The 16,369-nt window shown below is 42.2% G+C and overlaps 1 protein-coding gene across 2 annotated transcripts in view; it reads left to right on the top strand.

The window, feature by feature from the left end:
• PRPSAP2 (phosphoribosyl pyrophosphate synthetase associated protein 2) overlaps positions 1-16,369 on the top strand; it is a 50,343-nt gene that overhangs the window by 16,201 nt on the left and 17,773 nt on the right. For both annotated transcript variants that reach the window (XM_063430440.1, XM_063430439.1), the window contains 3 exons: positions 2,361-2,427; positions 8,413-8,585; positions 9,282-9,397. In XM_063430440.1, the coding sequence (XP_063286510.1) occupies positions 2,361-2,427; positions 8,413-8,585; positions 9,282-9,397 (356 nt within the window). The remainder of the gene's footprint in view (positions 1-2,360; positions 2,428-8,412; positions 8,586-9,281; positions 9,398-16,369) is intronic.

Raw genomic sequence — 16,369 nt, forward strand, 5'->3', positions numbered from 1 at the left:
TTTTTTTTTTATCTTCATTGCAAACAGCTGAAAGTCGGTAAACCTGATTTTCAATGGTGGTTGAATAATATTGATTGCAGCTGTAATATATTCTTCCATTTCAGTATATACATTGTTTTCCTTTTCTGGTGTCTGCAATTCAATTTTGTTAAGGACAACTTACATGGCCTCTGTAGATGGGGCACTCATCTATGCATTCTAACTACTTCTTTGAAGTTAAGAGTGACCATGCCAGCAGAGTCCAGGCTATATAACCATGTCAATGCGATGAAGTGGCTGCAGTGTCTCTAGAATGTGGGCATCATGTTAGTTTCTGTGCCCTTATAAAGAAAAGCTGTCATCTGTTTTTATTATTTAATATAAGAGTGTATATAATATAATACCATTGGTCTCCTGGCAGCCATTTTTGGTACTATTTGATCAGAAGCTCATTTTGGTTTTCTAGGGCCTGTATAGGGCCCCTCTTCTTTTCCCCTTACTAACGACAAATATGCTTCTATTATGATGGAGTGTTATCTAATCTCCATTACAAACCCAGCTGTAATTGGGGGTGCATTCAGTGTGTATGTATGTAAACACTCTGGGCAGTGTGCCTACCCGTGACCCAGAAGGACTTATGGCACTTGCAGGATGCTGCCCAAGACTTTCATTTTGGTGTTTAATGTCTTTGTAAATTACTGTAATTTGTTACTTTTTACTGTTACAATATGCTCTCTGCAACAAGTAGAATTGCTAGACAGAAGAGAATATGCAAGAGATAGTTGTATGTTCCTAAAATGCAACTGCTCGTTCAACTTTGTTAATAGAGCTGATGGCTTCTATAATTAAAAAGATCTTGTCATGTTTGGTACAACAGGTGTGTGTTGGTGTTTGCCCAATTCCCACTATTGTCTGTCCAGTGGCATGTTTTTGTGTTCAGTTAGCTAGTTTATGACCTTCGTTTTGTAAACGAACAATACTGCCTTGCAGCAAGACTATACTTATTTACCCTATTTAATCTTTGTGAATGTAAATGCTTTGTGGAATGTGACATTGAGAACAATGCTGTATCCTTTTACATGTTATTCCTTCGTTCATTTTTTATTTATTTAAATTCTTCCGTTAGCCTTGCATTTTAGTTGCGTCAAAATATGTAAAATAGTCCTTGGCTCCCCCCTAACCTTTCTAATTTAAGTCTTCTTATGCTCCGCATTGTTGGAAGAAACAGTAGACGTTCTGATTGCTTCATATCTTTGTTAATCATGTCTGAAGTCTCCTGCCATCCTTCCATTCACTGTTGAACCGTTTTTAATGTGTTGATGCTAAATCAGAGTCCCCAGCAGCTCATCCCCTCTGTGCTGCTTGGGTTCATTTTGGAAGCATGTTTTAACTCCTAAATGGTAGAAAATGGAGCAGTGAGACCCCTGAGGCATAATCTATATACAAGTACTGCTTCATTAAGCTAACATTGTTTTGGTGACACTAGTGTCCTTTTAACCCTAAATGGAGAGACAGTGTCAGGGGACTCCGGGCACTAAAACCAACTCAGTGAGATTATATTTTTAGTATCGGTTTCCCTTTAAGTTCTGAACCTTGATGGTGAAGGGGTACCTTTGAGAGTGTACACAGTGAATGTAGTGATCTTGTTTTCTTGTCACGTGAAGTACTTTGTAAATTCTCTGTTGCACTTTGCTCAGCATTTTAAATCTCTGGACAGTGAAGCACATCTTTAGTTTGCTTTACTTATCTGAAGGGTTGGGTTTTGTGACCTCTACCTCGGTGCCCTACTCTTTTAGAAATCCTGTTCTTCTACCTATTTCATCACTGTAAGTGGAGTTTATTTCATTACTCTGGCAATGACTAAACAAACATGTCAGGTCTTGGTGAACATAAAATTTGACAAGCTGCAGTTAAGTTGCTTGTGATGAATGGCTGGCTGACTCTTTCCTTGGCGTGTTTATTTTTCCCTTTATTATTTTGGTAGGCTAAGGTTTTATGAAGACTCTGTGGCATTGGACCCAGAGTCCCAAATTATGTACATGGCATTAGCTAAGAAAAGTAAAATGAGTTCACTCACCCATTCTTCAGTAGTAACATTCTAGAATAAAGCCTGCAAAATTTTGTTGGGACTCTGCCCAGTGTCCTGGGATGTGCCCAGGGGGAGCAGAGCTGCTATGCAGAACAGTTTGTTATAGCACCAGGAAAGAACCCTCCATAAATAGTGTGCCTGTTCTAATCACTGATCAATCTAGATTTGAGATCTTCAGGAGTTTAGTTACAAGTCTGTGGGATACAATTCTTCAAAAAGATGATATAGCCTTGTATAAATAGCTTAATTATTGTGTGACTTCTCTCTTCTCTCTTTTTGCCCTCTTCTTCAGAAACACGCGTTCAGATTCAAGAGTCTGTGCGAGGGAAGGATGTATTTATCATCCAGACTATTTCCAAGTGAGTAATTGTCCAATGTCGCATACAGTTTGTCTTCCAGTTTCGATATGAGAAATATGTCTTAATGTACCTGGCAACTACGAATCACAAACCACAAATGTATCCCTGGTACGGTCTGATCCGCCTCTGGTGGGTTGTTTTTAGGTCTCTTTCTGGAATAGAAATCAAGGTTTAAAGGAACAGTGTACCACACGCATTTTTAAAAGGGAGTCCCAAGTCCCTCACTGACAGTTCGTATGCCCATGTGTCCACAAGCCTTTTTGTAACAACCAAATAAAAATCCATTATTATTTTCCCTTCGTATAGTGGCAGTACTTACAAGTGGGATGTTCCTTATGGTTCTGGACAAGAAGTTCCCCCTTCTTAGGTTATTTAATTGCTGTGCTCCGCCTGCTGCCTCCATATAATCTGCAAGCCAGAGTCTTATACCAGTTCTTCTTGTCCCGGCAACCGGATGGACAGGTTCCCCACAGTGCAGGTGGAGAATTGGTGCGGTCAGCACAGGTTGCTGACCGGGAGGTGAGTGCCCGATAGCTCCCCGGGCGGGAACTGAGCGGCAATAGTTCCTTTCGGTTTCGCGTTATGGAACGCGACTGGGTACTTGCTATTTGTGGCATTTTTCTGTGAAGTTCCCAGGCGGTCCTCCTTCATTGCTCGTTACGCATGCGCTCAGCGGTGGAACGCACGCCTGGGAGGCGTTGCGTTCCACCTAACACAGAATCGCGCTACTGAGCATGCGCGAAACGGTGTTTGGCGCCAAATTTAAAATTTGGACTTATGAAGCTGTGCAGAACCTTCCTGACCCCAAGGGTGGGTGTACAGTCCTGGTTCTCCGTGTCACCAGCCCTCCTACACGGATTTGAGGTGAGATTTAACTCTTTAAACTCTCCCTTTTCACCTTTCATTATGCATGCTCCTAGAATTATTTTATTCTGGTGTTTTTTCCACAGATATGTCCAGTCCTATATCTCCAGATAAGACAGATAAAGACAAGATGTCAGCATCTTTTCCGAAAAAAGCCACAAGCAAATCTGAGCACTTATGTTGTCTGGAATGTGCGGTACCTCTACCTGACGGATGTCGCAGAAAAAAAAAATACAAGAACCGTTTCAGAAGGTTACAGAATAAAGTTTTCGTCAAGACCACGTCCAGCCTTCCTACTGTTAAGCTATCCTTCAATGGTAAAAACAGAGGCACTCCTAACAGAAGCTCTTCTTCTTTTAAGAAAAGATGTGGTAGAGAAGGTACCCAAACGTTGGGAATTTCAGTAGTTTCAGGAGTTTACTCACGCCTTTTCCTGGTTCAAAAACCAGATGGATCCTTTCGGCCGATCCTAGACCTGAAACAAGTAAACACCTGCATACCGTACCAGAAGTTCCGTATGGAAAGTATTCTGTCTGTAACACACATTTTACAAAAGGGAGATTACATGGCAAAGTTAGATTTAAAAGATGCTTATCTCCATGTACCGGTTTCAGAATCTTCCTAGAAGTTTCTCAGATTTGCGGTTCTAACAAAAAAGCGAAGGATTCTCCATTTGCAATTCAAGGCTCTTCCCTTTGGCCTGTCCCCAGCTCCTCGAGTTTTTACAAAGATCCTGGCACCCATTGCAGCAGTTTTACGTCTGAAAGGTATCTCGATTGTTCCATACCTGGACGATTGGTTCCTGAAAGCCAAATCAAGACAACTGCTAAAACTTCATCTCAAGATTGCGATGAAGGTTTTGAAAGATCACGGTTGGATCCTGATCCTGAAAGTTGACTCCGTCACTGAGTCTAGAATTCTTGGGTCTTCGGGTAGAATCACAGTCCCTCTCTCTTTTTCTACCAATAGAGAAACAAATGAGGATTTTAAAAGCCGTATCAAAGCTGCAAAAAAAACTAAGCTCAATTAGGGATGCTATGAGGTTACTAGGCCTCCTCACTTCTGCAATCCCGGCAGTAGCCTGGGCAAAGGCGGAATCAAAACCATTACAATGGGACATTCTTTCCCAATGGACACGAAAACAGGAAGATCTAGACTCTGCCTTCCACCTATCCGAAGGGGTGAAAAGACAACTGAACTGGTGGAAAGACAGAAGCAACATCTCAAGGGGCCTATCGTTTGCACAGAAACAGCGGATTACGATAATCACAGATGCCTCCCAGACGGGTTGGGGCGCCCATCTAGGTTCTCAGTTCCATCAAGGTCTTTGGAACAGAGAAGAGGCATGCACTTCCTCAAATTTCAGGGAATTAAGAGCAGTTTGGAAGGCACTGGTTTCCTTCAGTTCAGTCATCACCAATCAGACAGTGAGGATTCAGTTGGACAACGCCACTACAGTGGCTTATTTGAATCACCAAGGAGGCACAAAGGTGAAAGCTCTACGAGATCTCTGCTACCGCATAATGCCCAAGCGAATCTTCTCGCAATATCAGCTACCCATATCAGAGGGTCTCTAAACATTATTGCAGACGACCTCAGCAGAAGCCATTGGTCTCAGGCAGACTGGGCGCTATCAAACCAAGTTTTCTTTGAGCTGGTTTCACGCTTCGGCAGGCCAGATATAGACTTGTTGGCCACAAGGAGAAACAGAAAAGTACAAAGATTTGCTTCTCTCCATACAGGAGATTACCCAGATGTCCTAGACGGTCTCTCGATCCCTTGGAACTTCGACATGGCTTATGTTTTCCCTCCTATCCACAGATTGTTCAGAAAATAAGATGGGAGAAGGCAATAATTTTGGCAGTCCTGCCCTTCTGGCCGAACAGAACTTGGTTTTCAGAAGTGGAAAACATGACCATCTCACGTTGGCATCTCCCAGTCTCTTCTCACATATTAGAGAATGTGACTCTTCCCGTAGAAACCCTGGAGATGTTTCACCTGACGGCATGGTTGCTGCAAGGATGATCCTTCAAGGTCATGGTCTTTCTGACCTTTTATATGACATTTTGCTGTCTTCTGTCTGCTGTCCACTTCGAAAATCTATTTCAGGGTTTGGATGTTCAGAACCTGGTGTTCACTTCAAGGTTCGGATCCTGCCAAAGCCTCTATCCCGGAAATTCTTTCTTTTTTGCAAGACTGGTTTGAAGCCGGCTTAGGGGTATCTACGCTCAAAGGCCAGATTTCAGCTCTAAGTCACTTCCTGGTTCGTGACATTGCCTCAAACCTGCTTATACAAAGATTTCTTAAGTCCATAAGGCTGAAGAGGCCTCCCAAGTTAGTTAGTACCTTTCCCTACCTGGGATCTGTCACTGGTGCTTCAAGCCCTTTGTGAACCACCGTTTGAACCATTACTGGAGGTTCCTATCAAGCTGCTTACCTTCAAGACGGCTTTCCTGGTGGCTATCACCCCTGCTAGAAGAGTAGGTGAGATACGAGCTCTCTCTTCCTCTCCGGAATTCACAATTTTTCACCAAGACAAAGTGGTCCTGCACACCAAGCCTTCTATTTTGCCTAAGGTTATCTCAAGTGCTGCTATAACCAACCTATTGACCTGCCAGCTTTTTGTCAATCTCCTACATCAGATCTGGAAAGAAAGTGGCATCTCCTAGATGTTAGAAGATCCCTGAAGATCATCTTCAGAAGACTCAGGGGTTTAGATCCACAGATCATCTATTTGTATACTTTCAAGGCACTAACAGGGGTTGTGCTGTCTCAGGTCCCTCTTTGGCCAGATGGCTGACAAATACAATCAGGTTGGCTTATCAATCCAAGGGGATTCCCCTTGGATTCCCGTTAAAGGCTCATTCCACTAGGGCTATGGCGACCTCCTGGGCTGAAAAAGCAGCCGCCTCACCTGAAGACATCTGCAAAGCTGCTACTTGGTCTTCCTTGCATACCTTTATCAAGCATTATAGGCTGGACGTATTCTCATCATCTGAAGCTGCTTTTGGGCGTAAGGTGCTACAAGCTGTGGCCTGCTGAGTTCCCACCCTTTGTTTTGTGCAAGGATCTTGCTATATCCCACTTGTAAGTACTGCCACTATACGAAGGGAAAAACAGTAATTTTACTTACCGTAAATTCCTTTTTTCTTAGTATAGTGGCAGTACTGGCTTTCCCTCCTCTTTCATATAGCTTAAATTCTTTGCATTATTCAGTCTCCGTTTGGTTCTTTTGTATTACTGGTATGAGACTCTGGCTTGCAGATTATATGGAGGCAGCAGGCGGAGCACAACAATTAAATAACCTTAGAAGGGGGAGCTTCTTGTCCAGAACCATAAGGAACATCCCACTTGTAAGTACTGCCACTATACGAAGAAAAAAGGAATTTACAGTAAGTAAAATTACTGTTGCTTTCCAATGTATATGAAATTTGATAATATTTTTTTGCTTTCCCTTGGGAACAGATCAAAGCGTGCAATGAAAGGCTAAAAATATTATTAAAAAAAAAAAAAAAAACTGAACATATTTAAAACTTTAAATACATCTTTACAAGTTGTAGTTCTTAAATGTGCTATATAATGGTGTAAAGAACATCTTCTCGTAAGGGTGCCTCGATAACTAAAAAGAAAAAAGAAAATCTGATATGCAAGTGACCTTTCAATGTGGGATTTAGCCAGAGTCCGCACCTTCTAGAATGCGGGAGCCGTATCACTGCAAATTTTGAGCAAGGAAAGCAGTGGGGAAAAAATTGTCCTTTCATTCCTGCAGTCAAAATTACCTGTTAATTAGGTAGCGAGGAGGAACTTTGTGTGTGTGTATATGGGGTCTCTATAGTATGTAAGTATAGCAGGGAAGTGTTGGCGTGAGACCATCCCATTATGTGGCCAGACAAGCATGTGATACATTGCCTTGGTATTTTCTTGGCTGTGATGACGGTTTCAAAGAAATGTGTTGTATATGACTCTCTAAGCACAGCTGACATTTGAACTGCATGCTCTATAAACTGGGAAACTGCAAGTTCTTGGTCCCTGCAGATGGATAAGATAATGGGGTTAATTTCCCGTGTGGTATGTTTAGGAATGGTAAAATGCAATTCAGGGGTTCAGGAACCAAAATGGTGTACCACAACTTGGAAAAATACACGTTTTAATATACAGTAGACAGACCCTCCCATGCTGTATAACAAGAAACCAACCAGGTCTTGCCCAGTGTCTGCCTGTCCCTCATAGGGACAGAATAGGCAGGGATTTGCATCTTTTATTTCTGGGCAGAAGGTGGAAGAACACAAGCTGTGCTTTAGCGCTTCCCTTCTGTTCTATGATTGCCTTACAGCAGTTATTTGCAGCTTTGGGGTTTCTGTGGAGTCTTCATTACCAGTCACTGCTTCCAAATTTCTAGCCTAGCCGTGCCTGTGCTGGAAATGGCCCTTGCCCGTTGTGAAGATGTGCTGGGTTTGAGAGATGGAACACGTGCACTGAATGCAATGAGTTAAAATCTGAGTGCTACTGGGCATGTACAAAACTATTGCAGCGTTTGGCGCAAAAATGTGGTTTAATATTGTTGGTAGATGTACTTCAAGGCCGCAGTTGCCACTGCACTCTAGTTTCAGCCAAACCATGCTTTATGGAGAATAACACACAGGTAAAAACAGTATGGGATATGAAAACGTGATCTGTCTGAAACAATGGGCACATCATATATAGCTGTAGCTCCCTGTCCAAACCTTCTCGTGGGGTGGAGGGCTTTCCCTTTATAGATTTATTTTGAACATTTTCAGCTTCCAGCCAGATATACAAAATTGGTAAGCTAATTTTGCCCCTTTTATAAACAAATGCAAAAATATTCACTTTAAGAAACAATATATCCCTATAAAAAAAAATGTGTATTGTAGTTTTATTTGTTGTACTTGTAGCCTTGTAAGTGCACTGATAGTTAATAGGGTTTTTTTCCATTTTCCAGTGATCCTTATCTCTCATTAATTGGCAAAGCATCATGGTAGATGTAGTTCTAACTTGCCCTTTTACTAATCCTCATTCCTGTAGATTTTGTTGTGTAAGTAGCATGTTATTCTGTTGTAAAGTGAAATGGTGTTAACAGTTTGCTTCCTCCTATGTTTTCAGGGATGTGAATACCACAATCATGGAACTTCTTATTATGGTGTATGCATGCCGGACCTCTTGCGCTAAGACAATTAGTGGCGTCATCCCTTACTTCCCCTACAGCAAGCAGTGCAAGATGAGGAAAAGAGGCTCCATTGTGTCGAAGTTACTAGCTTCCATGATGTGCAAAGCTGGTAAGGCTGGCCCCTGGGGACTGTGTAAGAGTATTCTCATTGTCCAGACCTAAATATTATTTATTTTTGTTTGTTTTCCCCCCCAGTATCTGATATTCTGCCGGAATAATCGTCTTGTGCAGAAACGGTCATGCCAGACATTTATTTTTTATCTCGTGGTTTAAAAGTGTCTATTATTTATTCACTTTTTTCGATACATGGCATTTTTAGATATCTATTTAAATATAAAGGCACTCTAAACACGATACTCCCACACACATACTTTGTGAGTTTTCTTTTCTGATGTTGGTATATTTTCCATTCAGCTATCCTGGCAACTGTTCTAGTTTTTCTTTTTTTTATGTGCAGTTATATTGTTAACGAGGGGTTGGTATTCTATTTGTACAATTGGTAAAACCTATTACTTCAAAACCGTACATGCTTGCTCGCTTAGTGATCAGTTTGCATTGTATTTGGCTGCCTTTTAAGCAGATTTTTCCAACACCATTTCTTATAAACATATTTTTGTTTAGTGAGTGCAATCTTGTTTTCGTCTCCATGTAATATAAAGCCAGATTTAACTAAACAGTCTTCAGGCAAAGTTCCAGGAAGAATCTCCTAGTATAGTGTGTACGTGTTCCTGTTCCACATGTTATTGTTTTGAGGGTTTTTTCCTGTACATCTGATCTTTCTCTCCCCTGTGTCATTCTCCCAAAGGCTTGACACATCTCATAACCATGGACCTGCATCAAAAGGAAATTCAAGGCTTCTTCAATATTCCTGTTGATAATTTAAGAGCATCACCATTCCTTTTACAATACATTCAAGAAGAGGTGAGTTCTGAGCAAGACTGAACCATTAAAAAAAAAATATATATAAAACTTCATAGCGCTACTGGGCATGTACAATAAAGTTCTTTTTAATTAGAGGTAGCACCTATTGATTTGACATCTTTTCCACATGTATATATGTTCACTTTTGTTTTAGAGCTCTTCCAGAACTAGGGATCAACAGCCCTTCTTTTTTGCTTTTTATATATATATATATATATATATATATATATATATTATACAGTTTACACAACAAACTTTGAACTCACCACTGACGATTGCTTCCTCCTCAGCCAACATGTTCTGAAATGTATTGGGCAGGAGTGGTACCCAATTAGTGTAAGTAGTTTGTACCATTTCCACTTGATTTGTCTTCTTACCTGGGTACTGCTGGGCGCTGCTCTCTGCATCTTCCATTCCACTATACATCACCCCTCTAAGCTCATTCAGGGAGCTTCCAGATCCTACAAATGCAGCGATTGATGCTCAGAAGGACCCAGGTATGAAGTCTAACATTTTTTTTTTTTTTTTTTTTTTATTCTTTATTTTTGAGTGCAGTGTTAAATACAGGGGTAAACAGAGACTTGTTCAGTATTACATATCACATAAACATTTGGCGTAGGTAGTCAAGAGGTTCTGCACTTTTTTTTTTTTTTTAACAAGATAGGAACACGAGTAAAACAGGTTATGGCATAGTAGTGATGTATAAAGTTTATACAGTCGAGTGTCACACTAGGCTGGTTTGTCGAGGCTTCAGGCGGTTTAGCAGTGCGAAGTTGTGAGGAGGCGTTCAGGAACGCAACATACATGCTTAGGTTTAAGAATTGACATTAACGCTTAAATGGTTGGTGTGATGCCTTAACAATATATGGGAGGTTGAGTAGGTAAATGGTACACATGCTTAAACAGAAAGATTTAAAACGAAAATGATGCGAAACTCAACTTTTGTACGTCAGGGAGATCAAGTGTGAACAGAGACAGGCAGAGTAAGTTAAAATAAACTGACAGGCCACACATGCTGCCTAAGACACTTTAGCTTTGAGATAATATTGCAGAGGTATTCAAAGTACAGGTAATAGGTTATGGGCTAGGCGTCATATGTAAACTGAGTGTAACTTGTAGCTAGATGAACAATGAGCACCTTATGCATTACAAATGTATAGTTGGCTAACCAAGGTGGTCTAACTAAATACCTGATGGTCTATCTTTTTACATGCTGTAAGCTTGCTGGTCAGGCTATGTTAAGTAATTACGTTAGTCTAGAGTACGACTACTACCATCCATATCCTATAGTGCATTATAACAGTTGATTGTGTGATTGAGAATTCTACAAGTGATAATAAACTGGTGTTCTGCACATGTGGGTCTATTACGCACTTTATGCGCACGAGGGTCGTAAACGGCTGTTTAACCCCTTAAGGACCAAACTTCTGGAATAAAAGGGAATCATGACATGTCACACATGTCATGTGTCCTTAAGGGGTTAAACATAATGTGTGTCTGTGTGGTGCACGGTTATCACAGATTAGGTAATGAGGTCTATTGCCAGGCTTGCACGCTTGGCTCTGAAGTGTGTTATGTGAACAAGTGTAAAGAGCATGGCTACCGGTAAATATGAAAGAAAATAAAACATTTCAGCAGTACTTATTTCAGTGGTGAGTAAAGGTCGTAACAATGGAATGATAGCTTGGTAGTTACTGCCTTTTCAGGAGGACCATGCGTTGTCTCCATGCAGGATCACAGTTCATCAGCGGTGTTAACCGATGCCGGCTTTGGAGGCTTGGCAGGTGAGCCATGTGCAGGGTTGGTGCTGCGGCCATGTTCTGGGCCGGTTGGTAGTCAGCACTCCAGGGGTCAGAGCCGTTGCTTGTTCCTCCCTCCGGACCCCCCCGGCGGCCCATGTGTGCTGTTTACCGATTCGGTTAGTCCTTCTATTGCGGGCTGAAGCTCGGGTGCTGGGGAGATCGGCACAAAGGTTGGATGTCTCCGGAGACTCAGAGTGGCTGGGAGGTCGGGAAATAATTTCTGGCCTCACGTTGGTGTGAGAATGAGTAAGTGCTGGCCCGCAAGGGCCTTGTTGTTTTTCCCGGCCATCTTGTTGTTCGGCGCTGTCGGTCGGGATGTCGCCCTAATGGTTCTTGGCGGGAATCCGCCCAAGTGTCGCCGGACCGCCGGGCGAATCCAAACCGCTGCCGCCTTTCTCGCCATCTTGAAGGCTCGGCGCCCGGCCCTCAGTTCTGTCCAGAGGCCTGCGCAGAGCCGGTCGAAGAATGCCACGGTATGTTTGGGTGGCTTGATACAGTTGATTTGCGTTGCTGGCCGTGCCTGTGCCGCCATCTTGACTGTGCCCTGGCAGTTTCGTCTCACTGCAGGTTTCATCGCCAGTTTGTGTTGCTTTGCAGGGTTAGTCGCCCCCAGCGAGGACCGTGAAATCCTCCGCCGGTCCAGGGCAGTGTGTGTTTCTCGCTTGTAAGCTGGTCCCGTGCCGGGCGATCGGCCGCGTCCCCCAGGCACTAGTCTCCGCTCCCGTGTAGGCCTCATGGTCGGTGTAAGTGCTTGTGTTGCTGTTTGTTGCGGGACAAGTATCTTTGCTTTTCGCAGAATGTCCTGCTTCATATTCCAGGCACCGGGTGCTTCATAGATAGGTTGATTGCCATGGATTATCGATTTAATGCCCGCTGGTGCCGGAGCGTTTAGAAACCACGTCCGGCCATCTTGGCAGTCAGGCCCCACCCCTGAAGTCTAACATTTTGACTACTTACATTTGGATGATAGCCAGGGCACTTCGAGCACCATAACCACTACACTGAGCTTTTGTGGATTTTGTTTGCCTTTTTAAATGTATATATCTTCCATTAAAACATTTTTATGAATCCTACCCCTTCTGGCATAAGCAAGTCTGTCTAAGAAGCTTTCATGCTATTCAAATGTTTAGGGTTTTTCAGTAAAACGTGAATTGTAAAATTTAGATTAAACTAGTCAAACTGTGCCTGTGTTTTTTTTCTAGTTTCAGTTTGCTGCAGTTGTTAGTTTAATAATCGGCTCTGAACAAAAACAGCTAGAAGTCGTGAGAAAACATACAAAACCGTAATAGGTCAGTCTCCATTCAGGTCTCAAACAAATGTTTGCTTACGTGTCAATATAGACAGACCCTATAATATTTGCATATCGGAATAATCCTATTAATAAGGACGGTTAAGTTCCTACCTGATGGCAAGTTCCCTTTTCATAGGAAATCAATTGACCACTGTCCATTGTTTCTGCCTTTGTTGTGCCTCATTTTGAGGGGCAGCTGGCTTTCAGACTGACAGTGACTATTCACTTATCTTCCACACCACCTGTTGGCATAACAGGCTCCCTGTAACCATTTTAGCAAAAATCTTGCTTCGTTCATCCGTGAAAATTGAAATATGAATGCCATAATACCACTAGCACTAGCTATGCGTATGGAATAAACAAACAGGGATATCCCAATCTCTCTACATATATCTAGCTTATTATAGCTGCACCAATTTATAGCTATACTCCTCAATTTCACTTTATCTGACGTTACCGAGAGAGCTTTTCTTTCTAAATAACTTGCATGAGCGTTTGTACAGCAGCCACTCAACCTGCACAATTATGCTCATTCAGAAAAAATTAAATATGCAATGCATGTGACGACATACACTGGGTATACTATGGCATTTTCAACTGCCCTCAGGCCTTTGAAAACAGAATCTGGAGCTGACACAACCTGAGAGCACATGGTTGTCCCACATCTGGAGTCTCAGGCAATGGGTGGCATCCATGTTGGAAATGATTGACATACATAAGGTTGAAGACTCAAGATAATCAGTGCAGCTGAGGAGGCTGGTGTCCTGTTGATGGGAAGAGCCAGAGTTTAAACAAGCCATTCCTAAACAATGTCACATTAAAAAGGGGGATTAACGCCAAGACACACTATGCAGCATAATAACAATAGCAAGCTGCAGTTATGTTGCTTAGATCGCTACTTTACTATACATGAAAGTTGTCCCTGTGCTTAGTGAAACATTTTGTGTAAGAATAAAATGTATCTTCTGTGTCTTTCTTTTGCCAGCATGTAATTGCTGAAGGATGAGTTTGCCCGTGGTATATTGGATGGTCGGCACACTGTGTGACATTGTGTCACTGTGTTGTTTCCTAAAAGGATTAAGCTAGGGAGAGATCTCTTCTCAGTAATTACAGAACAGATATAGGAAGGCATGCATTTTAAATGTTTACCCTGGCAAGCTGCAGACGGATCACGTTGCTGGCAGAACAACGAACGTACGTTAATGCTTTGTGGGATTTGGGACTGTGTTTTAAAAAGGAAAGTCAGTTACTTTAAAGGAATACTTTAGTGTTATTGATACAAAGATGTATTCCCAACACTAAAGTGGCCCCTCGCCATTCAGTCACTTACCTGATTCCAGCAATGACGTCGCTTCAACGCTGGGTCGCACTCCTCCTTCGCAGACATTAACCGATGGGTTAGGGACCTGATGCACAAACACAGCGACTGTCTTGTGCGCTTTGGGCCTTCCGCATAGGAAAGCATTGAATCCATGCTCTCCTGTAGGGTTTTGCTTGATGCTGGATGTCCTCATGCAAAGCATGAGGACATCCAGTGTTGTTTCACAGTCAAACGGCCACTAGAGGCAATCTTGGCACTGAAATGTAAACATTGCAGTTTCTTTAACCCCTTAAGGACCAAACTTCTTGATTAAAAGGGAATCATGACATGTCACACATGTCATGTGTCCTTAAGGGGTTAAAAAGGTACACAGGGTCACTGCACCTAGACCACTTTATCTCATTAAAGTGATCTGGGTGTCTATAGTGCCCCTTTATTAAGCAGGATAGTGTTTAGTTTTTATCACTTACTGGTGTGTTTATTAACTGGACTTTTGTGTGTAGAATTGCATACTCAATGTAAGAGATTATTAGCTGTTGTTATTATTATTATTATTATTATTATTATTGGCATTTATATAGCGTCAACTTATTCCGCAGCACTTTACATAATAAGCTGGAACATGTTTGAGCTTTATTGGTACTATTTAGGATTTTAAAAACGCACCAAAATATTCTGAGGCATTTTGTAATTTGACAGCTATAGACCGTGCAATGCAGACAAGCCAGGACAAAATAAGCATAACTTGGTCAAGCCTTTCATCGTCCTTTTGAACAAAGTGTTTTGCAAGGTAGCTGGTCGACTCGCAATGTAAGAGTTCAGAAAAGAGATTGCAGAGGTACCGTATATACTCGAGTATAAGCCGACCCGAATATAAGCCGAGGCCCCTAATTTTACCCAAAAAAACTGGGAAAACTTATTGACTCGAGTATAAGACTAGGGTGAGAAATGCAGCAGCTACTGGTAAATTTCTAAATAAAATTAGATCCTAAAAAAATTATATTAATTGAATATTTATTTACAGTGTGTGTGTATGAATGCAGTGTGTGTGTGTATGAATGCAGTGTGTGTGTATGAATGCAGTGTGTGCGTATGAATGCAGTGTGTGCGTATGAATGCAGTGTGTGCGTATGAATGCAGTGTGTGCGTATGAATGCAGTGTGTGCGTATGAATGCAGTGTGTGCGTATGAATGCAGCGTGTGCGTATGAATGCAGCGTGTGCGTATGAATGCAGCGTGTGCGTATGAATGCAGCGTGTGCGTATGAATGCAGCGTGTGCGTATGAATGCAGCGTGTGCGTATGAATGCAGCGTGTGCGTATGAATGCAGCGTGTGCGTATGAATGCAGCGTGTGCGTATGAATGCAGCGTGTGCGTATGAATGCAGCGTGTGCGTATGAATGCAGCGTGTGCGTATGAATGCAGCGTGTGCGTATGAATGCAGCGTGTGCGTATGAATGCAGCGTGTGCGTATGAATGCAGCGTGTGCGTATGAATGCAGCGTGTGCGTATGAGTGCAGCGTGTGCGTATGAGTGCAGCGTGAGTGTATGAGTGCAGCGTGAGTGTATGAGTGCAGTGTGTGTGTGTGTGTATGAGTGCAGTGTGTGTATGAATGCAGTGTGTGTGTGTGTTGGTGGGGGTGGGCAATTTTTTTTTATTATTATTTTAATTTTTTTTAATTATTATTTATTATTTTTATTTATTTAATTTAATTATTATTATTTTTGTATTATTATTTATTTAATTATTTTTTTTTTTTTTTTATTATTAATATATATTTTTTTCGTCCCCCCTCCCTGCTTGATATATAGCAGGGAGGGGGGCTCTCACTCCCTGGTGGTACAGCATTGGTAGTTCAGTGGGGGGGAGAGGGGGGCTGGCAGAGCTGTAACTTACCTTTCCTGCAGCTCCTGTCAGCTTCCTCCTCCTCCGCGCCGTCCGTTCAGCTCCCTCTGTCAGCTCCCACTGTAAGTCTCGCGAGAGCCGCGCTCTCGCGAGACTTACACTGGGAGCTGACCGAGGTGCTGAACGGACGGCGCGGAGGAGGAGGAAGCTGACAGGAGCTGCAGGAAAGGTAAGTTACAGCTCTGCCAGCCCCCCTCTCCCCCAGTCTGTATTATGGCAATGCAAATTGCCATAATACAGACTATTGACTCGAGTATAAGCCGAGTTGGGTTTTTTTAGCACAAAAAATGTGCTAAAAAACTCGGCTTATACTCGAGTATATACGGTAATTTGTGGTTGATGGCTAGAGGGAAATTCACAAATGGTTATAAAGTAGTTAAGCAGATAGGGTGGAATTCAGCCACCCATTGAGTCCTATTACAGTAAACTGTTACCCAGGGTGCTATGGGGATTCAAAAACTCTGGAATCCCTTGTAGGAGAGAGGAACTTGTCATGCAAATGGTGAAGACTTCCTCTCTTTTTTATTAGAGTACTCGGTGCATGAATCTTCCTATTTATTTTTCTCCTTAGTAGAAATTTTATTTTATGAGGTATAGCTTTGTATCTTTGTATCCTGTTAAGTGATGGTTTTTTTTTTTTTTTTTTTTTGGT

This window comes from Pelobates fuscus, chromosome 8 (genome assembly GCF_036172605.1).
Source record: "Pelobates fuscus isolate aPelFus1 chromosome 8, aPelFus1.pri, whole genome shotgun sequence".
In the NCBI taxonomy this organism is placed as follows: domain Eukaryota; kingdom Metazoa; phylum Chordata; class Amphibia; order Anura; family Pelobatidae; genus Pelobates; species Pelobates fuscus.